At 42.2% G+C, this 27,138-nt stretch overlaps 1 protein-coding gene, 1 long non-coding RNA gene and 1 gene segment (V, D, J or C); 1 reads left to right on the forward strand and 2 right to left on the reverse strand.

Moving 5' to 3' along the window:
- LOC135243905 (uncharacterized) overlaps positions 1–20,149 on the forward strand; it is a 73,186-nt gene extending 53,037 nt beyond the window's left edge. The window contains exon 5 of one of the 5 annotated variants that reach the window (XR_010326841.1): positions 11,181–12,192. This is a non-coding gene — a long non-coding RNA (uncharacterized LOC135243905). Of the gene's footprint in view, positions 1–933; positions 1,295–3,561; positions 3,813–8,114; positions 8,913–11,180; positions 12,193–20,044 lie in introns of those variants that run through there. The other 4 variants (XR_010326844.1, XR_010326843.1, XR_010326839.1 and 1 more) reach the window with 4 other exon arrangements.
- LOC135249516 (Ig kappa-b4 chain C region-like) lies at positions 12,558–15,692 on the reverse strand. The segment is given in 3 exon segments: positions 12,558–13,154; positions 14,396–14,473; positions 15,662–15,692. Coding segments are annotated over 3 exon segments (432 nt in total).
- A 2,779-nt stretch (positions 20,150–22,928) lies between the features above and the next one.
- On the reverse strand, positions 22,929–26,587 carry LOC135243897 (elongation factor 1-alpha 1-like). The gene is made up of 4 exons (XM_064316026.1): positions 26,438–26,587; positions 24,324–24,519; positions 23,339–23,518; positions 22,929–23,024 (listed from the first exon to the last, which is right to left on the reverse strand). The coding sequence occupies exons 2-4, from the start codon at positions 24,465–24,467 to the stop codon at positions 22,929–22,931; spliced, it is 420 nt and encodes a 139-aa protein (XP_064172096.1). The 5' UTR covers positions 24,468–24,519; positions 26,438–26,587.
- Positions 26,588–27,138: the final 551 nt, after the last annotated feature.

The following is a 27,138-nucleotide window of genomic DNA, read 5'->3' on the forward strand; positions in this document are numbered from 1 at the left end:
GAGCAGGATTTTCTGAGCTCTTCAGGACTGATGGAAGAATTACAGTCTAGGACAAAAATGAGGATAACAGTTCTATTTAAAACGTAGAACGTTTACCACGGATTGCTCTGTTTTACCAATGTTTTTAAAAAGCATCTTCATTGCTTGATGTCTAAATACATCTCCAAAAATGAATAAAAATGAACAATATCTGACAGAAAGCCTTCTGAGTGAAATCAGGGAATATTAAAAATAATATCGTATTTCACTTTTCATAAATTTTAGATGAATATACTGTGACTGAATAATTCCCTGAGCCTGACTGATGTCCCTGACTTTCCAAACTCCCATAAAGAAACTACAATCATAACATCCAACGTGAATTTATTCAACACATATTTCGCACAATGATAAGACATATTCAGCCTGCCTGTCTTCACCAGTTATGCTAATATAATCAGAAATTACAAAGCCAAAAATAGTAAGATTTACATTTAAACTCTTAACTGAGTATTAACAGCACGTGTCCCAGCCCTCTATAGACCCACTGCTGTTCACACATCAGAGCTCCTCTAACTGTGTGTGACAGGATTTGTATAGAGGAAGGGGCTTTGCATACCTGTCCTGCCTCACTGCTCCACACACTTTAAGACCCCCAGTGCTGATCAGTGACTGTCCAGTTCTTTCACAGACACTGACACAGGCAGCATTATGATGATGTCATACTTTCTACTGCTGGTGATGCTGGGACTCCATGTACAGGGTGAGAAAGATGGATCCTTTTTAATTTGGGATTTTGGTTATAGTTCACATTTTCTTTGATTTAAATTCACAAAACTAGTATTTTCAAGCAAATGGTTGCAATAATAGCATAATGAAACTGATCAGAATTTTGCACAGTGTTTGATAATATAACATTACGTTGACAAACATTTTCATGCATTGTTTTTTCAGAATCAATGGCTGATATTGTTTTAACTCAGGATCCTGCAACTCGGTCTGTTCAGCTGGGAGACACTGTCTCTATCAGCTGTACAGCCAGTGAGAGTGTTTACAGCTCTCTCCACTGGTACCTGCAGAAACCTGGTCAGGCTCCTATACTTCTGATTTATGCTGCCACAAATCGCCACACTGGCATTCCTGATCGTTTCAGTGGGAGTGGATCTGGGACTCAGTTCACACTGAAAATCACTGGAGTCCAGGCTGAAGATGCAGGAGATTATTACTGTCAGCAGGGCTGGAGCTCGTTCACACAGTGATAGAGAGCCGTACAAAAACCTCCCTCAGTCAGACTGCACAGAGACTGCACTGCTGCAGCTGGGACCTACTGCAGGTGCTGAGGGGGAGGCACTGGTCTGTGACCTAAAAGGGCTCTGCTCAAATTCTGAGCTGTTTTGTGCAATAATAACTTTACCATTTTAAAATTTAATACAATCTCTCTTAATGTTTTTGCGAGCAAATCCAAAACCTTTCACTTAAGATCCATTTGAATTATATTGGCATAAACCTTTCATTGAAGGAATACACTTGAGTTACTAGCACTTTTGCACTTGAGATATCAGTACGTTATAAACACAAGGAAGCGATGCACAGATTTAATTAAAGACTGGAGTGATGAATTGCTATTCAATTACATTTACTGGACCAGAGTTGGGACTCAACAAACACAAATGAAGTATCTTGAATAAAAAAAATTGTACAAATTTCAGGTGTTTCCATGGGTAAATTATAAATAAGGATCTAAACAGATTTTTTGCACATTGGTCAATGTTACCTTAATTTTGATGATGAGACACAGAAACATTCTAGGATAATTCCTTTCCTGTAGTTGCACAGGCTCTTTGGAAATGAATACAGAATTCCAATGAGCTACCAGCTACAGGGCATACAGAGATGAGAGTGACTCTCACACCCCCCAGCAGTGTTCCTCCTGCTCTTTCCCAAACTCCAAACTCAGCTCCATCTTCTGCACTGACTTCACTTTCACCCTTGGCTGTGGCAAAACTGATACATCATAGGAAATCTCACTCCTTCATTTGCATGGATGTAGGTGTGAACAAAAGCATTGTTCTTAAGTATCGCAATGGATTACAATAGGAGGAATTTTCATGCTTATTGAAGACTAATTTAAGTTTAATTTTTTCCAAATTTGAATAACTAATCCAGGATTGACCCTGTGCTCCCTTCCAAATATTCAAGTAATTAACATTTTGTGGATGAAGAGGACACCACTATGGGATGAGCTTCTATACATGGCACAAGCTGCCATTACAATGTGTGACCACAGGGTAGAAACAGAGAGTGCTGTTTTGCTCCTGATGTAAAAGCACTACAGTATAATGAGGGAGAGGAAACTACAGGGCCCTGGTTCATAAAGCAGGATTACTGAGTTTGCTGGGTAAGTGTGCTAAATAAAACCCGGAACCATACAAAATATGGCACATGGACTGAAGTAAAACGAGCTGCTCCAGGGTTTACTCAGGACCGATATCCAGTTAATTCAGTGACCCTGCTTTGTGTAAAAAAAAAAAAACCCAGGCTGGAATAACATGTAGACCTAACTGATGCAGTTTGAAGCAGCCCCACAGTGGAGTAGTCTGTCTGTATATGCTGAACAGGATGTACAGCCCCCCCCCCCCTCCCCCCTACATGTAACTGAGTGATAAGCAGTGGGGGAAAAGAAGTGGTTGCTGGGGGAATGTGCATTACGGGAGATGTAGTTTCTCTGTGCTTTCAGAAAGTGGTGGGGGGCATTGAATAAATGAAAATGGATGGCATAGCATAGTGAATATGATATCAGATAGAAACAAAAAGAAATCAGAGATGAAACAATGTTCATAGTGACAAAAGGAAAAGCTAACTTTGACAATGTTTTAGTTCACATTCTTTTCACAAGAATATACAACATTTGAATGATATATTGTGCATATATGATATCACTGAACTTCTTATTTCGGATACCAAAACATCTATCAGAACAAATAGAAACGTATTAAATACACATTTTCTGAAATGTTTGTCAATATGCTGACACTCCTGAACATTTATGGATCAATGAAAGTACAATCTAATTTCAGAAATAATTCACTTAATGCACACAAAAAATATGCTGTCTGGGTAAAAACATCAGTGAATAGAGAACGTGTCCCAACCCTCTATAGACCCACTGCTGTTCACACATCAGAGCTCCTCTAACTGTGTGTGACAGGATTTGTATAGAGGAAGGGGCTTTGCATACCTGTCCTGCCTCACTGCTCCACACACTTTAAGGCCCCCAGTGCTGATCAGTGACTGTCCAGTCCTTTCACAGACACTGACACAGGCAGCGTTATGATGATGTCAGTCTTTCTACTGCTGGTGATGCTGGGACTCCTTGTCAAGGGTAAGAAAGATGGATCCATTTTAACTTGGATTTTTGGTTGTAGTTCACATTTTCTTTGCTTACTTTAAAAAAATATATATTATTTTTAACAAGAGTTACCAGTGTTGTCAAAATTGCCAGAATATTGCATGTTACTTACAAAGATTTATCTGGATAGATTAATGTGAATTGACATCCATTTTCATTTTTTTCTATTTCAGGATCAATGGCAGATACAGTACTGACTCAGTCTCCAGCAGCTCGGTCTGTTCAGCTGGGAAAGACTGTCTCTATCAGCTGTACAGCCAGTGATGATTTGAGCAACTGGCTCCAGTGGTACCTGCAGAAACCTGGTCATGCTCCCAAACTTCTGATTCTTGATGGCAATCGCCTGTCTGGGATTCCTGATCGTTTCAGTGGGAGTGGATACGGTACTCAGTTCACACTGAAAATCACTGGAGTCCAGGCTGAAGATGCAGGAGATTATTACTGTATGCAGGACGAGAGCTTCCCATTCACACAGTGATAGAGAGCCGTACAAAAACCTCCCTCAGTCAGACTGCACAGAGACTGCACTGCTGCAGCTGGGACCATCTGCAGGTGCTGAGGGGGGAGGCACTGGTCTGGGACAGCAGTACTGCCAACTGGGCTGTAGGGGGCAACAACGAGCCACAGCTCTGAATACACACCTCTCTGTGCTGAAGAGGAGCTGCTCTGTGTCACACACACTGAACCCGTAGCAGAGCTGCAGTTGAACCACACACACTTCTGTACCACAACATCACAGGCATCACACAGTACATCAGCTCACAAGCAGCAATCATCTCCATATTGCTCTGGAGTTCAGACTAATGCAGAGGATGTGTACGTTCTCCCAGAGGTGGAATGAGTGGGGTTTCAAATTAATTGTTTCCAGAAAGGTATTATGAGTTCGTATTCAATACATACATGATCATTTATTATTAATGGTACGTCTATTCTGGTGGAATCCTGGTTTCATCTCAGCTGTGCTAGGCTGAATCGCAGTATCACATTTTACTGTTATCTGAGGTATCATTTCTTTCATTTACATAATTATAATTTCAGTAATAATCTGTGAAAAATTGTCATGGTGTAATAGAATCGCACAATCAAATGAATACGAAGCATTTTTCCTACGGTGTTATCCAAGCTTTATTGTATCAAATATTATTATTATTCATCACCGTTTGAGAATTTTACTTCAGACAAAACAGCATGCACATGATTCCATAACAAATTCTCATGATATAAGATTAGAGATTTTTTTAAGTTGACATATATCGAGCAGTTGCACAAGCATCCATCATATTTCAGGCATGGATTCAGTACTGGATTAGTATTACCAGAACACGTTTGATTTCAGTGAGATAAAATAGCATTGTGTGCATAACATTTGTAAACAGCGGGTATGTAAAACCAGCAGACATATCTGATTTACACAGGATTCAAATCATAAATACCAGTAAAGCAGTCATGATGGAGTACCTCTCCTTGTTGAGCGGGAGATGAGAGTGATCTGCCTGTGTGACTATAGGACACGTAAGGGGCCTTTCACACACCATACAGACTGTGATTACTGCATCACTCCCTTTATAACCCACTGAGTTACTGCTGTAATTTAGTAAAATAAATGTAATGATTTAGCTCAAAGATGAATGATGAACAAGAAATTCGCATTGCTGGTAGCATTTTATATCATGCGATTTAAAAACTGAAAATGAGTGAAATCAGGAAACATTCAAAATAATATTGTATTTCAGTTTTCATTAATTCCAGATGTATATACTTCAACTGAATAATTCCCAGTGCCTGACTGATGTCCTTGACTTTCTGAACTCCAATAAAGTATCTGCAATAATAACACGCAATGTGAATTTATTCAACTCATATTTTACACAATGATAATCCATATTCAACCTGCCTGTCTTCACCATTTATGCTTATAAAATCAGAAATTACAATGCCAAAAATAGTAATATTGACATTTAAGCGTTTAACAGGGTAAAAATAACACATGTCCCAGCCCTCTATAGACCCACTGCTGTTCACACATCAGAGCTCCTCTAACTGTGTGTGACAGGATTTGTATAGAGGAAGGGGCTTTGCATACCTGCCCTGCCTCACTGCTCCACACACTTTAAGACCCCCAGTACTGATCAGTGACTGTCCAGTCCTTTCACAGACACTGACACAGGCAGAATTATGATGATGTCAAACATTCTACTGCTGGTGATGCTGGGACTCCTTATACAGGGTAAGATAGATGGATCCATTTTAATTTGGAATTTTGGACATTTTCATTGCTTACTTTAAAAAAATCTATATTTTAACAAGAGTTACCAGTGTTATCTCGTCAAAATTACCAGAATATAGCACATTGCTTACAAATATTTATCTGCATTGATTAATGTGAATTAATTATTGCCAGATTATTGCATTGTGTTTGACAATATTAATGTACATTGACATTCATTTCCATTTTTTGTATTTCAGAATCAATGGCAGATGTAGTTCTGACTCAGTCTCCAGCAGCTCGGTCTGTTCAGCAGGGAGACACTGTCTCAATCAGCTGTGCAGCCAGTGAGGATGTGAGCAGCTATCTCCACTGGTACCTGCACAAACCTGGTCAGGCACCTAAACTTCTGATTTATTATGCCACAACTCGCCAGACTGGGATTCCTGATCGTTTCAGTGGGAGTGGATCTGGGACTCAGTACACATTGATAATCACAGGAGTTCAGGCTGAAGATGCAGGAGATTATTACTGTCAACATTCCTATGGCACACCGCTCACACAGTGTTAGAGAGCCGTACAAAAACCTCCCTCAGTCAGACTGCACAGAGACTGCACTGCTGCAGCTGGGACCTACTGCAGGTGCTGAGGGGGGAGGCACTGATCTGGGACAGCAGTACTGCCAACTGGGCTGTAGGGGGCAACAACGAGCCACAGCCCTGAATGCACACCTCTCTGTGCTGAAGAGGAGCTGCTCTGTGTCACACACACTGAACCCATAGCAGAGCTGCAGCTGAACCACACACACTTCTGTACCACAACATCACAGGCATCACACAGCACATCAGCTCACAAGCAGCAATCAGCTCCATATTGCTTTGGAATTCAGACTAATGCAGAGGATGTGTACATTCTCCCAGAGGTGGAATGAGTGGGATTTCAAATGAATTGCTTCCAGAAACGGTATTATGACTATGTATTCAATACATACATGATAATTTATTATTAATGGTGCTTCTATACTGGTGGAATCCTGGTTTCATTGCAGCTGTGCTGGGCTGAATCACAGAATCAGATTTTACTGTTATCTGAGATATCATTTCTATCATTTGCATTATTATCATTTCAGTAATAATCTGTGAAAAATTGTCATGTTGTAATAGAATCGCACAAACAAGTGAATACGAAGCATTTTTCCTACGGTGTTATCCAAGCTTTATTGTATCAAATATTATTATTATTCATCACCGTTTGAGAATTTTACTTCAGACAAAACAGCATGCACATAATTCCATAACAAATTCTCATGATATAAGATTAGAGATTTTTTTAAGTTGACATATATCGAGCAGTTGCACAAGCATCCATCATATTTCAGGCATGGATTCAGTACTGGATTAGTATTACCAGAACACGTTTGCGTTCAGTGAGAAAAAGTAGCATTGTGTGCATAACATTTTTAAACATTGGGTATGTAAAGCCAGCAAACATATCTGATTCACACAGGATTAAAATCATGAATACCAGTAAAGCAGTCATGATGGAGTACCTCTCCTTGTTGAGCGGGAGATGAGAGTGATCTGCCTGTGTGACTATAGGACACGTAAGAGGCCTTTCACACACCATACAGACTGTGATAACTGCATCACTCCCTTTGTAACCCACTGAGTTACTGCTGTAATTTTGTAAGATAAATGTAGTGATTTAGCTCAAAGATGATAGATGAACATGAAATGTGCATTGATGGTTGCATTATTTATCATGTGATTTAAAAACTGAGAATGAGTGAAAACAGTGAACATTCATAATAATATTGTATTTCATGTTTAATTTATTCTAAATGGATGGACTTTTACTCCATAATATCCAGCGCCTGACTGATGTCTTTGACTTTCTGACCTCCAATTAAGAATCTACAATCAGAACACGCAATGTGAATTTAACACACATTTGACACAACGATAATACATATTCAGCTAGCTTGTTTTCACCAGTTATGCTTCAAAAATCATACATTACAAAGCCAAAAATAGTAAGATTGACATTTAAACGTTTAACAGGGTAAAACAGCACATGTCCCAGCCCTCTATAGACCCACTGCTGTTCACACATCAGAGCTCCTCTAACTGTGTGTGACAGGATTTGTATAGAGGAAGGGGCTTTGCATACCTGTCCTGCCTCACTGCTCCACACACTTTAAGACCCCCAGTGCTGATCAGTGACTGTCCAGTCCTTTCACAGACACTGACACAGGCAGCATTATGATGATGTCAAACATTCTACTGCTGGTGATGCTGGGACTCCTTGTACAAGGTGAGAAAAATGCACCGGTAGGGAAACAAAATGCATCCATTTTACTTTGAGATTTTTGTTGTAGTTCACATTTCAGTTCGTGTCCTTTCCTTTTTAACTTTTTTCACACAAGTGGCAGTCATAGCCTAGTCAAATGTACCAGAATTTAACACATTGTTTGAAAATATTAATATGCATTGACATCCATTTCCATGTTTTGTGTTTCAGAATCAAAGGCAGATATAGTTCTGACTCAGTCTCCAGCAGCTCGGTCTGTTCAGCTGGGAGACACTGTCTCTATCAGCTGTACAGCCAGTCAGAGTGTGGGCACCTGCTACACTTCCCAATTTGTCTCCGGTCCCTGCCTCCACTGGTACTTGCAGAAACCTGGTCAGGCTCCTAAACTTCTGATTTATGGTGCCACAAATCGCCACACTGGCATTCCTGATCGTTTCAGTGGGAGTGGATCTGGGACTCAGTTTACACTGAAAATCACTGGAGTCCAGGCTGAAGATGCAGGAGATTATTACTGTCAGCAGGGCTTTGTACCAATCACACAGTGTTTGAGAGCCGTACAAAAACCTCCCTCAGTCAGACTGCACAGAGACTGCACTGCTGCAGCTGGGACCTACTGCAGGTGCTGAGGGGGGAGGCACTGGTCTGGAACACTGAGCAATGGTAAATTATTCTAAATATGTTCATACTCTCAAATCAAAACAATTACCATATATTTTAATATGTTTCAGAGAATCCAAACTATTAATTAGGAATACAATGTCGAAGAATATCCAAGGACTTCTCTTTATCTCTCCCTGGCCAATAGACATGTGTTGTTCTGAAGCAGTGCTTTGACATAAAATATCATATTTCTATATTCATTAACAGTTAATGATTTTAACACAGGATGGCACAGAGCCCAGCAGCAGTGAACTGCAGGCAGTCCAGCACAGTGGAGTCGCTCAGTCCAGAGCTCTCCCAGCACACCTTACACAGGCTGCTGCTACACACCCTGACCAATCAGAGAGCTCCACTGCTGCTTCTGATCCGATCCTCCAACCCCGTAATAAAGGAGCACAGACTACAGACTGACAGCACCGCTGACCAATCCGGTGAGCCGCTGTGCAGAAGGGATCATATCATTATCTGTGAGGTCACCACAGGAGGGAGGGAGGGACTCCTTCAGCTCAGTCGTCCCTTTCTCTCTGAGGAAAAGCGATTCCTCTGGGTGACTGTGTGCCTGCAGTCTGCCTGTGCCAGCTGCGCAGTGTGAGCTCCCAGATTCAGTGGCTGCGCTGCTCAGCTGGCTGAGAGCTAAATGAGAATTAGCGGCTGCTGGCTGCACACGGGGAAGAGCAGGGTTTTCTGAGCTCTTCAGGACTGATGGAGGAATTACAGTATAGGACAAGAATGACACTAAAACCTGGCTTAAATCATGGAATAAGTTTTCCACGGTGTGCTTAGTTTTCACAGTATTCAAAAAGAAGCATCTTCATTGCTAGTTGTCACAATACAGCTGCATTAAATATGTGAAAGAAGATATGAGTGAAATCAGGAAACATTCAAAATAATTCAGTATTTCACTTTTCATTGATTCTTAATGGATGGACTGCAACTGAATAATTTCCTGCCCCTGACTGATGTCTTTGACTCTACAAAACTCCCATAAAGAAACTACAATCATAACATGCAACGTGAATTTATTCAATTTATATTTTACACAATGATAAGTCATATTCAGCCTGCATATTTGCACCAGCTATGCTTGTAAAATCAGAAATTACAAAGCAAAAAATAATAATATTGACATTTAAGCATTTAACAGGGTAAAAACAGCACATGTCCCAACCCTCTATAGACCCACTGCTGTTCACACATCAGAGCTCCTCTAACTGTGTGTGACAGGATTTGTATAGAGGAAGGGGCTTTGCATACCTGTCCTGCCTCACTGCTCCACACACTTTAAGACCCCCAGCACTGATCAGTGACTGTCCAGTCCTTTCACAGACACTGACACAAGCAGCATTATGATGATGTCAAACATTCTACTGCTGGTGATGCTGGGACTCCTTGTACAGGGTGAGAAAAATTGATCCATGTTAACTTTTTTTGGATTTTGCTTGTGTTTTATTTTTTCATTGCTTACTTTTCAAAACATAGCTGTTGTCATAATAGTGCCATTCTAGTCTAATTATTGCCAGATTATTGCATTGTGTTTGACAATATTAATGTACATTGACATTCATTTCCATTTTTTGTATTTCAGAATCAATGGCAGATGTAGTTCTGACTCAGTCTCCAGCAGCTCGGTCTGTTCAGCTGGGAGAGACTGTCTCTATCAGCTGTGCAGCCAGTCAGAGTCTGAGCAGCTATCTCCACTGGTACCTGCAGAAACCTGGTCAGGCTCCTAAACTTCTGATTTATATTGCCACAACTCGCCAGACTGGGATTCCTGAACGTTTCAGTGGGAGTGGATCTGAGACTCAGTACACACTGAAAATCACTGGAGTCCAGGCTGAAGATGCAGGAGATTATTACTGTCAGCAGGGCTATGGCAGGCCATTCACACAGTGTTAGAGAGCCGTACAAAAACCTCCCTCAGTCAGACTGCACAGAGACTGCACTGCTGCAGCTGGGACCTACTGCAGGTGCTGAGGGGGGAGTCCCTTATCTGAGACAGCAGTACTGCCAACTGGGCTGTAGGGGGCGACAATGAGCCACAGCCCTGAATGCACACCTCTCTGTACTGTAGAGGAGCTGCTGTGTGTCACACACACTGAGCCCATAGCAGAGCTGCAGCTGAGCCACACACACTTCTGTACCACAACATCACAGGCATCACACAGTACATCAGCTCACAAGCAGCAATCATCTCCATTTTGCTCTTGAGTTCAGACTAATGCAGAGGATGTGTACATTCTCCCAGAGCTGGAATGAGTGGGATTTCAAATTAATTAATCCAGAATGATATTATGAGTTTGTATTCAATACATACACTATAATTCATGTTATTAATGGTGTTTCTGTTCAAGTGGGATCCAGGTTTAACCTCGGCCGTGCTGGACTGAATGATAGTATCAGATTTTTACAGTTCTGTTCACTTGTCTTTCATTATTAATTCTGGATTCAGCTTGCTCTTCCATCATACTTACCTCCATTACATTTCCCATAGACAGTATGTGCTTGCATGTCGGCATAAACATTTTTAAAAATATTTTCTTGGACATATTTTCGTGTAGGTGTGCCACACAGTTACTGCTTCTCCTATCTAATATACTTCTCTGCTTGCACCACCAGTGAATACCTTCTGTGGTGACACTGATGAATCAGAAGTTAAAGATTGGACCCAACCCACCATTCTCATCAGACTTCTACTAGAAATAATGCAGTATGCAGGCACGTTTGAGAAGTGGAGCTAATTGGATAAAATGTCTCACTTCAGGAAGTTGCTGTTGACAAATGAAGATGACTGAAACCAAAATCAGTGAAGCAATTGAATATATTATAATATAGAATATAATATAATATCTGCAAGTTGTTTTAGCAAGCAAAATGCAGATAGTAAATATGATAAACTTTTGGTTAGAATAAATTTTGTGCTTTAAATATTAATGAAACAAGAACACATTTTTGTTAGTTCATCTTTGTGTTTAAATGTATCCCATAATGTCTTGCTTTTTTCTGTATGGATGGAATATGGCTTTAAGTTCCTCCACACATCTGAAATCTCTAACCTGGGATTCATGCTGACGCAGGTGTGAGGTAAAGCCCCCTCCCTTTCTCACCTCAGTACAGAAATGAGTCCTCCACCTCCTCATGTTCAAACATCTGTTTCCGGTGTGGGGGTATTTTTGGCTGAGAAACTGCGAGCTGTGGGTGAGGGGAGTGAAAACAGATTTGCATACGCGGAGTAGGAGGGGGAGTGAAACTCAGATTTGAATGCGCAGGGTGGGGCAGGCTGGTTCTGCTGGTCCCTCAGCGGGACTGACCCAAACTGGGAACAGGGCGCCGCTGTGCCCAGGTGTCTGGGCCGTCCCCAGGGGCTCAGTGTGAGTCGAGCGCACTTCCTGCCGCACAGGACTGCTCTGAGCGCGCTCACACATCACTGCTCCTCTCAGCAGGGCTCCAGAGCTGGGCCTGCCCCTCCCTGACTGATTCCGCATCGCTCACTTCACACACAACCTCTCAGCACTATGGAGCCCACTATAAACACCTGCATTTATTCAATAAGAAACATCCCAATAAAATAGAGAATCACATTCTGTGTATAATATCAAATGAAGGACTTTAAGTATGTAGTGGACCCATAGTCATTGCTTAATTATGGTTTTATTGATATGGTCTTTTTATAATTTTATTTGGTTATAGTACATCTTGTAATTTATTATAATCATATTGCCTGTGAAAAGAAAACTCTATACAAATACACTGTAAAGATTCAGGAATAATTTTCTATTTACAATTAAACTACTGACTATAAATATTTTAATACATATTTTTTCATTTGAATTATTGGGTGTGTTGTAAAAATATGTTCAGTGGTCTGAGGATAATTCTGATTTCATCCAAGAATGGGCTGACTTGGTGGAATCATTGCAGACTTTGCACAAAAACAAGAGGATCACCAGGAGTACCAAAGTCTATTTTTAATAATAACAGCCAGTCAAAAAAATATCTGTTCAAAGAATCTTTATTATGTCAATGAGTTTGATCTAACTGCTATCGCCAAAAATCACACAAACACAAGTAAGGAAGCATGTGTGTGCAAGTTTGTTGAGCAGCACAAGCAGAGCACATGTGAGATATTAGCAGTAAAAGCTCAGGCTGGAGGAGGGGATTCACACACAGACTGAGCTCAGTGTGTCAGCAGTAAGGGGCAGAGGGGCTGAGAGCAGAACAGGGTAAAAACAGTGAGATCAGAGGGTGTGAGCTGCCCACCCCCCCAGGCCTACTCAGAACACTGGTCCCTCCTCAGCGTCTGAGAGGGGGTGGACTGGGACCCCTGCGTGGCCTCGCAGGTCAGCGACTCCGCCTTCTTCCAGGCGTCCGCGCTGAGGGTCAGGGAGCTGCTCCAGCTGTACAGGCCGTCCTGCCCCAGGACCCCCGCGCTCCCGGCCACGCCCGAGCTGATGTCGGCACCGTCCACCTTCCAGCGCAGGGCCCAGTCCGAGGGGAAGCCCCGGTTGGCCAGACACACCAGTGTGGCCTTTCCCTGCTGACTCAGCTCCTCCCGGGAGGGGGGCAGGACTGTGAGGGCGGGGACTGTGTCACCTGGAAGACACCAGAGACAGTGAGGTCAGACAGTGGACACGCCCCCTCCATGTGTCAATCATTCTGTCCTTGCGATGAGAAGTGAATGTCGTACAGAAGTTATCACTTGTAACTAATTTGGAGTGTCTACAATATAAAGCACATTGACATTATTAAAGGTTCTGTTTGCATGCATTCCATTATTATCATATCGTGTGACGGTAGTACTTAACAATGATAAAATTCTTCACCACAACCAGAACTGCTTCTAGTGCATTTACTTGCAATTTACTCCACTTTTGCAGCTTGAACTGTCGCTCATCTTAGTACGATAGACACAAAAAAATACGCAGAACTTCTTGCAAAAGAATGGATACATAATGATATTTACGCTGAAAACCTACAAAATGAACCACATGTTACGAGGTTCCCGTTGTGTTCCTTCACGTGTATGAACTGAACGCGCACTCCAACAGCAAGAAACAATTTTCATGAAACTTTTACATTAAGTTTTCAAAAGAATTGCACATTTGGTAAATATGTTCATTGCATTGTAAATTCCTCGCTTTTTAAAAATGTTTCTTTTTTTTTTAAAAATCAAACCAATATACTGTAGACTAGAAAATGCTACGACAGCGGACTACAGAACATATGTCTGCAATGTAACAACATTTTTCATACAATGATGCGATCGTAAATAAAAATTTAAATAAACAAAATCTGAATGAATTAAACGATCGGATTTCATAACCAACACAGACGAGAAAAATTGTACGTAGGCTATGATCCAATTTCATTTTAAAGTGTGAAAAATAATTAACTCTGATTGAATCATTTAAATTTTTTATATTTAGTGTTAGGTGGACAACACTATTTCATTCCACATTTCTGAGAAAGAGATTGTCGTTTTGCAGACTGAGCCATAAATTACATTCTCCTACAGAGCCGCCGTGATCCCGCCGACGGCAAGGGAGCCAATGCAATTTAATTTAGTTCACCTCGAGCGCAAAATAGCAAAGTTATTGCATTACGGCCATCTAAACATCAATACGATAAAGACAGACTGTCCGAAGTAAAATGGGCTAGAATAAAAAAGTATTTGAAATAATTTGACAATCGAACTATAACATTTCTGTTTTTAATTGACGCATCTAAAAGAATTACAATTTTGATTCACGACATCGAACGTCATAAAATTACAGCATATTAAAAAAAGAAGGCAAAAACATCGACAGTGAGGGATGTGGAAGAGAATTACTTACGTCCAACTGACAGTTTTGTGCCGCCACCAAAAGTGTACCACAGTGATACAGACTCATTCACCCGCCGTACAAAAACCTCTCACTCAAGAGACACAGCCGTCCGTTGGTTTTTACGACTTCACGCAGCTTTTCAAATGTATCAACGATTCGCTTGTAAAAAAATTGTTCCGTGTACTTCTATTTGTATGTATCCGATGCAAATGTATCGTGCTCTTTTGAACTTTTCACATGCATATGTTTTATTTTACTTCTAGTTCAACTTCAGTGACTGATTCAGCCGGCAGAAAATAGAACGTGGAATGTAAAATGCAAACAACCCGCAGAAACTTAATGTAAAATGAATGTATCGAAACAGATCGAATCTTCTAATATTTTTGCGAAAAAAGGTTGAAAAGCCTTGTTTGTATAGCCACTTACTGCCGACTTCCAGTTTGGTCCCGCCACCGAAAGTCCACCACAGTAATTCAGTCTGATTAACCGGCTGGACAAAAACCTGCCTGTTGTGCACACTGCTGACCCGTCAGACATGTGTAGCTCTAGGAGGTCCCCTGCTGGAGAATCGTGGAACGACAATTAAGATGATGTTCGGAAAGATGATCAACGCACGTTGTGAAAATGCAACTGCAATAAATTCAGAGAAAGATGGTATTTCGAGTGTAATCAGGGAACATTCATATAAATATTTTATTTCACATTTCATAAATTCCGAATGGGCGCACTGCAATAGAATAATTCCCAGTGCCTGACTGATGCCCTTTCTGATCTCTAATAAAGAACTTGCAATGTGAATTTGTTCAACACACATTTTACTCAATAATAAGTCATATTCAACAACCCTGTCTTAATTAGTTAAACTTCTAAAACCATACGGTACAATGCCAAAAATAGTAATATTGACATTTGAGTGTTTAACATGGTAAAAACAGCACATGTCCCAACCCTCTATAGACCCACTGCTGTTCACACATCAGAGCTCCTCTAACTGTGTGTGACAGGATTTGTACAGAGGAAGGGGCTTTGCATACATTTCCTGCCTGACTGCTCCACACACTTGAAGACCCCCAGTGCTGATCAGTGACTGTCCAGTCCTTTCACAGACACTGACACAGGCAGCGTCATGATGATATCAAACTTTTTACTGCTGGTGATGCTGGGACTCCTTGTACAGGGTGAGAAAGATGGATCCATTTTAACTTTGGAAATTTGGTTGTAGTTCACAGTTTCTTTGCATACTTTAAAATTTTTTTTATTTTTAACAAGAGTTACCAGTGTTGTCAAAATTGCCAGAATATTGCATGTTGCTTACCAATATTTATCTACATAGATCAATGTGCATTGACATCCATTTTCATTTTTTTCTATTTCAGGTTCAATGGCAGATATAGTACTGACTCAGTCTCCAGTTGCTCAGTCTGTTCAGCCTGGAGACACTGTCTCTATGAGCTGTACAGCCAGTGTGGATGTGGATGATGATATCCACTGGTACCTGCAGAAACCTGGTCAGGCTCCTAAACTTCTGATATATTCTTCCTCAACTCGCCAGACTGGGATTCCTGATCGTTTCAGTGGGAGTGGATACGGTACTCAGTTCACACTGAAAATCACTGGAGTCCAGGCTGAAGATGCTGGAGATTATTACTGTCAGCAGGACGATAGCTATCCGTTCACACAGTGATAGAGAGCCGTACAAAAACCTCCCTCAGTCAGACTGCACAGAGACTGCACTGCTGCAGCTGGGACCTACTGCAGGTGCTGAGGGGGGAGGCACTGGTCTGAGACAGCAGTACTGCAAACTGGGCTGTAGGGGGCGACAACGAGTAATAGCTCTGAATGCACACCTCTCTGTGCTGAAGAGGAGCTGCTCTGTCACACACACTGAACCCATAGCAGTGCTGCAGCTGAACCACACACACTTCTGTACCACAACATCACAGGCATCACACAGTACATCAGCTCACAAGCAGCAATCATCTCCATATTGCTCTGGAGTTCAGACTAATGCAGAGGATGTGTACATTCTCCTAGAGGTGGAATGAGTGGGGTTTCAAATTAATTGTTTCCAGAAAGGTATTATGAGTTCGTATTCAATACATACATGATAATTTATTATTAATGGTGCGTCTATTCTGGTGGAATCCTGGTTTCATTGCAGCTGTGCTGGGCTGAATCACAGTATCAGATTTTACTGTTATCTGAGGTATCATTTCTTTCATTTACATAATTATCATTTTAGTAATAATCTGTGAAAAATTGTCATGGTGTAATAGAATCGCACAAACAAGTGAATACGAAGCATTTTTCCTACGGCGTTATCCAAGCTTTAATGTATCGAATATTATTATTATTCATCACCGTTTGAGAATTTTCCTTCAGACAAAACAGCATGCACATAATTCCATAACAAATTCACATGATATAAGATTAGATATTTTTTTAAGTTGACATATATCGAGCAGTTGCACAAGCATCCATCATATTTCAGGCATGGATTCAGTGCTGGATTAGTATTACCAGAACACGTTTGCGTTCAGTGAGATAAAGTAGCATTGTGTGCATAACATTTTTAAACAGTGGGTATGTAAAGCCAGCAAACATATCTGATTCACACAGGATTAAAATCATGAATACCAGTAAAGCAGTCATGATGGAGTACCTCTCCTTGTTGAGCGGGAGATGAGAGTGATCTGCCTGTGTGACTATAGGACACGTAAGGGGCCTTTCACACACCATACAGACTGTGATTACTGCATCACTCCCTTTATAACCCACTGAGTTACTGCTGTAATTTACTAAAATAAATGTAGTGATTTAGCTCAAAGATGAATGATGAACATGAAATTCGCATTGCTGGTAGCATTTTTTATCATGCGATTTAAAAACAGAAAATGAGTGAAATCAGGAAACATTCAAAATAATATTGTATTTCAGTTTTCATTAATTCCAGATGTATATACTTCAGCTGAATAATTCCCAGTGCCTGACTGATGTCCTTGACATTTTTTCCCATAAAGTATCTGCAATAATAACACGCAATGTGAATTTATTCAACTCATATTTTACACAATGATAATCCATTTTCAACCTGCCTGTCTTCACCATTTATGCTTATAAAATCAGAAATTACAATGCCAAAAATAGTAATATTGACATTTAAGCGTTTAACAGGGTAAAAACAGCACGTGTCCCAGCCCTCTACAGACCCACTGCTGTTCACACATCAGAGCTCCTCTAACTGTGTGTGACAGGATTTGTATAGAGGAAGGGGCTTTGCATACCTGTCCTGCCTCACTGCTCCACACACTTTAAGACCCCCAGTGCTGATCAGTGACTGTCCAGTCCTTTCACAGACACTGACACAGGCAGCATTATGATGATGTCAAACATATTACTGCTGGTGATGCTGGGACTCCTTGTACAGGGTAAGAAAGATGGATCCATTTTAATTTGGACATAGTTCACATTTTCATTGCTTACTTTAAAATAAAATAATAATAATTTTAAGAAGAGTTAACAGTGTTATCTAGTCAAAATTACCAGAATATAGCACATTGCATACGAATATTTATCTGCATTGATTAATGTGAATTGACATGCATTATCATATTTTTTGTATTTCAGAATCAATGGCAGATGTAGTTCTGACTCAGTCTCCAGCAGCTCGGTCTGTTCATGTGGGAGAGACTGTCTCTATCAGCTGTGCAGCCAGTCAGAGTGTGAGCAGCTATCTCCTCTGGTACCTGCAGAAACCTGGTCAGGCTCCTAAACTTCTGATATATTATGCCACAACTCGACAGTCAGGGATTCCTGATCGTTTCACTGGGAGTGAATCTGGGAATCAGTTCACACTGAAAATCACAAGAGTCCAGGCTGAAGATGCAGGAGATTATTACTGTCAGAGTTTACATTTCATCAGTGGTAGCGGGGTGTTCACACAGTGGTAGAGAGCCGTACAAAAACCTCCCTCAGTCAGACTGCACAGAGACTGCACTGCTGCAGCTGGGACCTACTGCAGGTGCTGAGGGGGGAGGCACTGATCTGGAACACTGAGCCCTGTTAGATGATTATAACAATGTTTATATTCTCAAGTCAAAATAATGATTGCATATTTTAATTTCAGTGTATCCAAACCTTTAATAGGGAATGTCATTTGGAAGGAATTCCAATGACTGTGTTTCATAATCTCTCCCTTGGCCAACAGACGAGTTGTTCTGAAGCAGTGCTCTGACATAAAATATCACGTTTATAAATGAATTGATAGATAATGAGTTTAACACAGGATGGCACAGAGCCCAGCAGCAGTGAACTGCAGGCAGTCCAGCACAGTGGAGTAGCTCAGTCCAGAGCTCTCCCAGCACACCTTACACAGGCTGCTGCTACACAGCCTGACCAATCAGAGAGTTCCACTGCTGCTTCTGATCCCATCCTCCAACCATGTAATAAAGGAGCACAAGCTACAGTCTGACAGCACCGCTGACCAATCCGGTGAGCCGCTGTGCAGAAGGGATCATATCATTATCTGTGAGGTCACCACAGGAGGGAGGGAGGGACTCCTTCAGCTCAGTCGTCCCTTTCTCTCTGAGGAAAAGCGATTCCTCTGGGTGACTGTGTGCCTGCAGTCTGCCTGTGCCAGCTGCGCAGTGTGAGCTCCCAGATTCAGTGGCTGCGCTGCTCAGCTGGCTGAGAGCTAAATGAGAATTAGCGGCTGCTGGCTGCACAGGGGGAAGAGCAGGATATTCTGAGCTCTTCAGGACTGATGGAGGAATTACAGTTTAGGACAAGAATGACACTAAAACCTAGCTTAAATCATGGAATACGTTTTCCACGGTCAGCTTAGTTTTCACAGTATTCATAAAGAAGCATCTACATTGCTAGTTGTCACAATACAACTGCATTAAAACTGAGAAAGAAGATATGAGTGAAATCAGGAAACATTCAAAATAATTCTGAATTTCACTTTTCTTTGATTCTAAATGGATGGACTGCAACTGAATAATTTCTTGCCCCTGACTGATGTCTTTGACTCCACAAATCTCCCATAAAGAAAATACAATCATAACATGCAAAGTGAATTTATTCAACTCATATTTTACGCAATGATAAGCCATATTCAACCTGCCTGTTTTCAACAGTTATGCTTGTAAAATCAGAAATTACAATGCAAAAAATAGTAAAATTGACATTTAAACATTTAACAGGGTAAAAACAGAAACTGTCCCAGCCCTCTATAGACCCACTGCTGTTCACACATCAGAGCTCCTCTAACTGTGTGTGACAGGATTTGTATAGAGGAAGGGGCTTTGCATACCTGTCCTGCCTCACTGCTCCACACACTTTAAGACCCCCAGCACTGATCAGTGACTGTCCAGTCCTTTCACAGACACTGACACAGGCAGCGTTATGATGATGTCAAACATTCTACTGCTGGTGATGCTGGGACTCCTTGTACAGGGTAAGATAGATTGGTCCATTTTAACTTTGGATGTTTTTTATGTTTTATATTTCCATTGCTTTCTTTTCAAAACACAGCTGTTGTTATAATAGTGCCATTATAGTCTAATTATTGCCAGAATATTGCAATGTTAATGTGCATTGACATCCATTGACAATATTAATGTGCATTGACATCCATGTCCATGTTCTGTATTTCAGAATCAATCGCAGATGTAGTTCTGACTCAGTCTCCAGCAGCTCGGTCTGTTCAGCTGGGAGACACTGTCTCTATCAGCTGTACAGCCAGTCAGAGTGTGGGCACCTGCTACACTTCCCAATTTGTCTCCGGTCCCTGCCTCCACTGGTACTTGCAGAAACCTAGTCAGGCTCCTAAACTTCTGATTTATGGTGCCACAAATCGCCACACTGGCATTCCTGATCGTTTCAGTGGGAGTGGATCTGGGACTCAGTTTACACTGAAAATCACTGGAGTCCAGGCTGAAGATGCAGGAGATTATTACTGTCAGCAGGGCTTTGTACCAATCACACAGTGTTTGAGAGCCGTACAAAAACCTCCCTCAGTCAGACTGCACAGAGACTGCACTGCTGCAGCTGGGACCTACTGCAGGTGCTGAGGGGGGAGGCATTGGTCTGGAACACTGAGCAATGGTAAATTATTCTAAATATGTTCATACTGTCAAATCAAAACAATTACCATATATTTTAATATGTCTCAGAGAATCCAAACTATTAATTAGGAATACAATGTCGAAGAATATTCAAGGACTTCTCTTTATCTCACCCTGGCCAATAGACATGTGTTGTTTTGAAGCAGTGCACTGACATAAAATATCACATTTCTAAATGAATTGATAGTTAATGAGTTTAACACAGGATGGCACAGAGCCCAGCAGCAGTGAACTGCAGGCAGTCCAGCACAGTGGAGTCGCTCAGTCCAGAGCTCTCCCAGCACACCTTACACAGGCTGCTGCTACACAGCCTGACCAATCAGAGAGCTCCACTGCTGCTTCTGATCCGATCCTCCAACCCCGTAATAAAGGAGCACAAGCTACAGTCTGACAGCACCGCTGATCAATCCGGTGTGCCGCTGTGCAGAAGGGATCATATCATTATCTGTGAGGTCACCACAGGAGGGAGGGAGGGACTCCTTCAGCTCAGTCGTCCCTTTCTCTCTGAGGAAAAGCGATTCCTCTGGGTGACTGTGTGCCTGCAGTCTGCCTGTGCCAGCTGCGCAGTGTGAGCTCCCAGATTCAGTGGCTGCGCTGCTCAGCTGGCTGAGAGCTAAATGAGAATTAGCGGCTGCTGGCTGCACGCAGGGAAGAGCAGGATTTTTTGAGCTCTTCAGGACTGATGGAGGAATTACAGTTTAGGACAAGAATGACACTAAAACCTGACTTAAATCATGGAATACGTTTTCCACGGTCAGCTTAGTTTTCACAGTATTTAAAAAGAAGCATCTTCATTGCTAGTTGTCACAATACAACTGCATTAACACTGAGAAAGAAGATATGAATGAAATCAGGAAACATTCAAAATAATTCAGTATTTCACTTTTCATTGATTCTAAATGGATGGACTGCAACTGAATAATTTCCTGCCCCTGACTGATGTCTTTGACTCCCCAAACTCCAATAAAGTACAATCATAACATGCAAAGTGAATTTATTCAACTCATTTTTTACACAATGATAAGCCATATTCAGCCTTCCTGTTTTCACCAGTTATGCTTGTAAATTCAGAAATTACAAAGCAAAAAATAGTAATATTGACATTTAAACATTTAACAGGGTAAAAACAGCACATGTCCCAGCCCTCTATAGATCCACTGCTGTTCACACATCAGAGCTCCTCTAACTGTGTGTGACAGGATTTGTATAGAGGAAGGGGCTTTGCATACCTGTCCTGCCTCACTGCTCCACACACTTTAAGACCCCCAGCACTGATCAGTGACTGTTCAGTCCTTTCACAGACACTGACACAGGCAGCATTATGATGATGTCAAACTTTCTACTGCTGGTGATGCTGGGACTCCTTGTACAAGGTGAGAAAGATGCATCCAGTTTAACTGGATTTTTAATTGTTGTTCACATTTACATTGCTTAATTTTCAAAACATAAATATTTAACAAGAGTTACCAGTGTTATCTCGTCAAAATTACCAAAATATAGCACATTGCTTACGAAAATTTATCTGCATTGATTAAAGTGAATTGACATGCATTATCATATTTTTCTATTTCAGGATCAATGGCAGATGTAGTTCTGACTCAGTCTCCAGCAGCTCGGTCTGTTCAGCTGGGAGAGACTGTCTCTATCAGCTGTACAGCCAGTGAGAGTGTTTACCACTCCGGTGTTAACAAGGACTTACTCAGCTGGTACCTGCAGAAACCTGGTCAGGCTCCTAAACTTCTGATTTATTATGCCACAACTCGCCAGACTGGGATTCCTGATCGTTTCAGTGGGAGTGGATCTGGGACTCAGTTCACACTGAAAATCACTGGAGTCCAGGCTGAAGATGCAGGAGATTATTACTGTCAGCAGGGCTATAGCTTGTTCACACAGTGATAGAGAGCCGTACAAAAACCTCCCTCAGTCAGACTGCACAGAGACTGCACTGCTGCAGCTGGGACCTACTGCAGGTGCTGAGGGGGGAGGCACTGGTCTGGAACACTGAGATGTGGTGGATTATTATGAAAATGTTTATACTATCAAGTCAAAACAATTACCATATACATTAATATATTTCAGAGAATCCAAACTTTTAATTAGGAATACAATGCCGAAGAATTTCCAATGATTTCGCTTTTTAATCTCTCCCTGGCCAATAGACATGTGTTGTTCTGAAGCAGTACTCTGACATAAAATATCACATTTCTAAACTCATTAATAGGTAATGAGTTTAACACAGGATGGCACAGAGCCCAGCAGCAGTGAACTGCAGGCAGTCCAGCACAGTGGAGTCGCTCAGTCCAGAGCTCTCCCAGCACACCTTACACAGGCTGCTGCTACACACCCTGACCAATCAGAGAGCTCCACTGCTGCTTCTGATCCGATCCTCCAACCCCGTAATAAAGGAGCACAAGCTACAGCAGGGCGTGCTCGCGCGTCTGCCCGTTCTTCGAGATGCCCGCCTCGAACTCGCCCACGCCCGCTGCCACGATCAGCACCGCGCAGTCCGCCTGGGGGGGGGGGGGGGTTTGGTGGAAGAAAAATGAATCCATATTCATCACAACTACAGAGTAACGTCAGTATGTAAAGCAATTCACTCGCTTAAGTAATGCACTCCAGGGCTTGGATTTAGCAGTTTAGTTTTAGTATAATTTTAAATAATTTAATCTGTAGAGATTACAGTCACTGTCAGCCCCAAACGTCTCCGGACCCCTTTAAAGAGATCGGTCTGAACAGTGGTCCAGACCTCCTGCGGCTCAAAGAGCCCCCACACTCCGCGTTTCAGACAGCCCCGCCCCGGCGTTGGCCCCCCCCCCCCACACACCTGGGACGTGCCCGTGATCATGTTCTTGATGAAGTCCCTGTGCCCGGGGGCGTCGATGATGGTCACGTAGTACTTGCTGGTCTCAAACTTCCACAGGGAGATGTCGATGGTGATGCCGCGCTCCCGCTCGGCCTTCAGCTTGTCCAGCACCCAGGCGTACTTGAAGGAGCCCTTGCCCATCTGGGTAGAAACAAAATGGAGGGCTGCTCACACGGCACAGATCTATCGATCTATCGATCGATCAAATGAACGCCCGAGTGCGAGCCTTCAGCAATCTCAGCCGGCACATCGACATTAACAACGATCTGTCAGTCAATGTTCATCTCGTACAGCGCCATTTTACAAACAGCACTTCAGCCTTCTGGAGGGAATCACAAAAAAAAAAAAGAAAAAAAAAAAGAAAATTGCAGAAGGACCTGGATAATTATTCACCAATGGCTGAATAGGCCATCGAGCTGAAATGAAATATTGTAGGGTACAAGAGCAGCCCAATAAACAAACACATTGGGGGAGGGGGGGGGGGGCGACACATTTTTTTTTTTTTAAATTACCCCCGTACACTGGGGAGGGAGGTTAAATTGTGATTGTAGACCAGGGCAGACCTGTGGTTTTGGCCTATAATGTTACACCAAAAACATTTCCCAGGACAAACTAATTGTTTTCAGCCCATTTGCACAATTTTCTCTTTTTCCGTGAGTGGAAAATCGCATTACAAAAATTCCAGGTTTTCCAGGACGTCTGGGAATGCCGATCGAAGGTCACCCTGGCCGACTTACAAATCCCCCCTAGCGCTGGTGGGACAAGGTCGCAGTCCCCTAACGACACAGCTGAGGCTTAACCCCGGGACACCACTGCGTCCCGTGCGCCCAGCCCCACTCACAGACAGGTCAACTCGGAAGCCGCAAGATCGGCCGCGGGCTTCGACCGGCTGAAACCGGATTAACGCGCCCGGCGCGACGGGTGCGTTTCCGCAGCGAGGGCTCACCTCGGCCGCCTCCTTCTCGAACTTCTCGATGGTGCGCTTGTCGATGCCCCCGCACTTGTAGATGAGGTGCCCGGTGGTGGTGGACTTGCCGGAGTCCACGTGGCCGATCACCACGATGTTGATGTGCAGCTTTTCCTTTCCCATCGCCGACGGTGTGAATCAGGAGACGCTCTCGCGGAGTTCCTAGAACAGGAAACTGAAGCGGGCGATTCGAAATGAGAACGAGTTGCCCGTTGGCATGGTGGGCTAACGCAGCTCAGTATCACCTCGTTAAATCTTTATTATAAAACGTAGCCTTACTGTACAAGAGAAGCACTGAGAAACAATCAATTCCACAGATTCTTACCTGTGCAAACTCTAGCACAGGGGTTACATATTTTTATTTTTGAATATATGACCACCCTATTTTTTGTCCACACGATGCTAGTAGATTTTACAAGTGGGGGGAAAAAAATATATTTTTTAAATGCAACATTTGGACACAAGGACAGTATTCTGCTCCGTCAACATAACAGTATGCCATTATTAGAGAAATATTATCACCGACACTTGATCTGCTCCAAGCCAATAGAATGGAATCACTTCAAGGACATTCAAGCAGAGGACCAGAGGTCAACCTTGTCTCCAAATAAATTTGCCTTGTTCCTGCACTACGAGTGTTAAATATGTTCTACTCAAAGGTACCTGGTTGATACAGTACACCTCATTCCCTCTACATGGGATCGGTCAGCAGCACAGACGATACACCCCGAGTTGCCGTACGTGCGCACGGATTGCGTCAGTCACTCAGCGCTGTCAGTAACCTCCCGCTCCCGCGCGCAATGACAAGGGCTTTCACCTTTCGAGCGCATTTCACCCCATAGCAACCGAAAGGCAGCCACCGCTGGGACAGTCTTTTATTTCCATGCAAGGTGACGGGAGCGTGGAGGGTGTGCACGCTTAGTTACAATGCCCTCCATTTTGTGAAGAACAACTCCTAGCCACCGAAAATGAATAGCAGCCATTTGATAAACCGCATCCATCACGGAACACCGAAACACAACTTGTGAAAAAAAAAAAAATATTCGTAATAATAAAAAAGAAAACAACCAGGACTGCGGATAGAACTTACTGAAAATACCATTACCTGTTTTATACCAGCCTGTTAGCAGTTAATTTTCTGCTAAAACCATTAGCAGACATCTTCTCAATGACAGTCAAGTCATCACGTCACAACAAATTAATGCTGTTAACGCTAGCCTGCTATGCCTAATGGCCATTGGTATTAGTCAGACTGCAACTAGGCTAATTCATCCATTCCGCACACATGGTAATAACGTTCATTCATAATTTTAATTTAGCAAGGCGGAGGATCAGATGTCGACAATTAACTATTGCCTGTACTGTAAGTTAACTCATTCGTATAAGCGGCTGAAATTGCCAATCATTTCTATAATGGCTTTACCTAGTTAACACGATTGCTTATAGCCAGCATTGCAGAACAGAAAATAATCACTGTCAGGCTTTTAAACATTTTACCAGTTGCCTAACGTTACAGTCAATCTAATGTTAGCTAACCAGCCATTGTCGCCGGTAGGCTCTTGCTGACACAATGACATCACACCTTAAACCAACCTTTTCAGCTAACAGACAATTAGCTAGTTTGGCAACATATGCGCTGTTGGAAAGCTATTAAGCCAACTATGATTAAGGTTAACAAGCTATCTTAAAGAAAAAATAATGTCTCCTTGCTAGCCACTTTTAACGCAATCTTCACAATACGGTATTTTGCTTATTAGAGCTATGCTAAGAATTGCAGTGAAGGGCGTGTGGTAATTCAATAGATCTGAAGGGGTCAGACTGCGTTTGGTCCTCCTCCCCCTTGCAGCCTCGCCATATTCATCACCCTCTGTTAGATAGTGTCAAGGCAAGACGGCTAGCTAGTCGCTGATAACTGAATGACCGTTTCCAAGATATTAGTTTTCCCTTGGGCAATATAAAAACGGACCAATGGCCACTAGCTTACTAATAGCCAATTTCGATGCAATATAGCATCACTGCATTTCAACACAGTACCGAACACAATTTATTTTCAAATAAAATATACTGCATTACCGACCACATAAAATGCATACCTGAATCTACGGCTGAAGTCCACGTCCGACGCAGAAAAGACTGTCCACTGATGCTGATCCGTTTATATCACACTGAAGGGGGTGTAGGTATTGGCGTCATTACTTCTACCCCCTCTAAGCCCGAGCCTGTGCACCACTAGGAGTTGAGAAGGCACCGTCGCTAAGTGATATACAGCGCGCAAAATAATACAAATTGCCTCGTCGAGTTTCAGCGTGAAGATAGGACATTTAATTTAGAAACTTAAATTCAGTTGCACTTTATTTTTAATTATGCGTTATATTTTAAATGAAATATTTTAACTACGTCGTGTGACGCCTATTTGTTACGGTATGTGTTGATCAGGTGGATAATATGAAGCATTCCCTAGTTTCCCATAGAACGGTCCTGTTGTTGGTCTTATCCTTTTGCCTTGACCATCTGAACGTATATGTTGCATTTTGTAATCGGGACGAATCTGGAGAATATACCTAGCAATTTGCATGGATGTAAACATGGATGAGGATATCTGAACAAATACTGATCTTATTCAATCTACCCATTATTCGCAAACAACTGATTACAATCTGACTATTTCCCGCATCATACTACTGTATACATTTTTAGCAAACGTTTTCCCCCATAGGCTAACTACTTGATAGCTATTTAATCAGATGTTTCCAACAGACAACCCAACACACAAGCAGAAATTTGTGGTGGACAA

Source organism: Anguilla rostrata, chromosome 2 (assembly GCF_018555375.3).
Source record: "Anguilla rostrata isolate EN2019 chromosome 2, ASM1855537v3, whole genome shotgun sequence".
Classification (NCBI taxonomy): Eukaryota; Metazoa; Chordata; class Actinopteri; order Anguilliformes; family Anguillidae; genus Anguilla; species Anguilla rostrata.

Excerpts from the sequence above, each read along its gene's own strand:
- LOC135243897 (XM_064316026.1), bottom strand. The coding sequence starts at position 24,467 with ATGGGAAAGGAAAAGCTGCACATCAACATCGTGGTGATCGGCCACGTG. Across the intron at positions 23,519-24,323 it reads TCGAGAAGGAGGCGGCCGAG|ATGGGCAAGGGCTCCTTCAA; the intron begins GTGAGCCCTCGC and ends GTTTCTACCCAG. Across the intron at positions 23,025-23,338 it reads TGATCACGGGCACGTCCCAG|GCGGACTGCGCGGTGCTGAT; the intron begins GTGTGTGGGGGG and ends CCCCCCCCCCAG.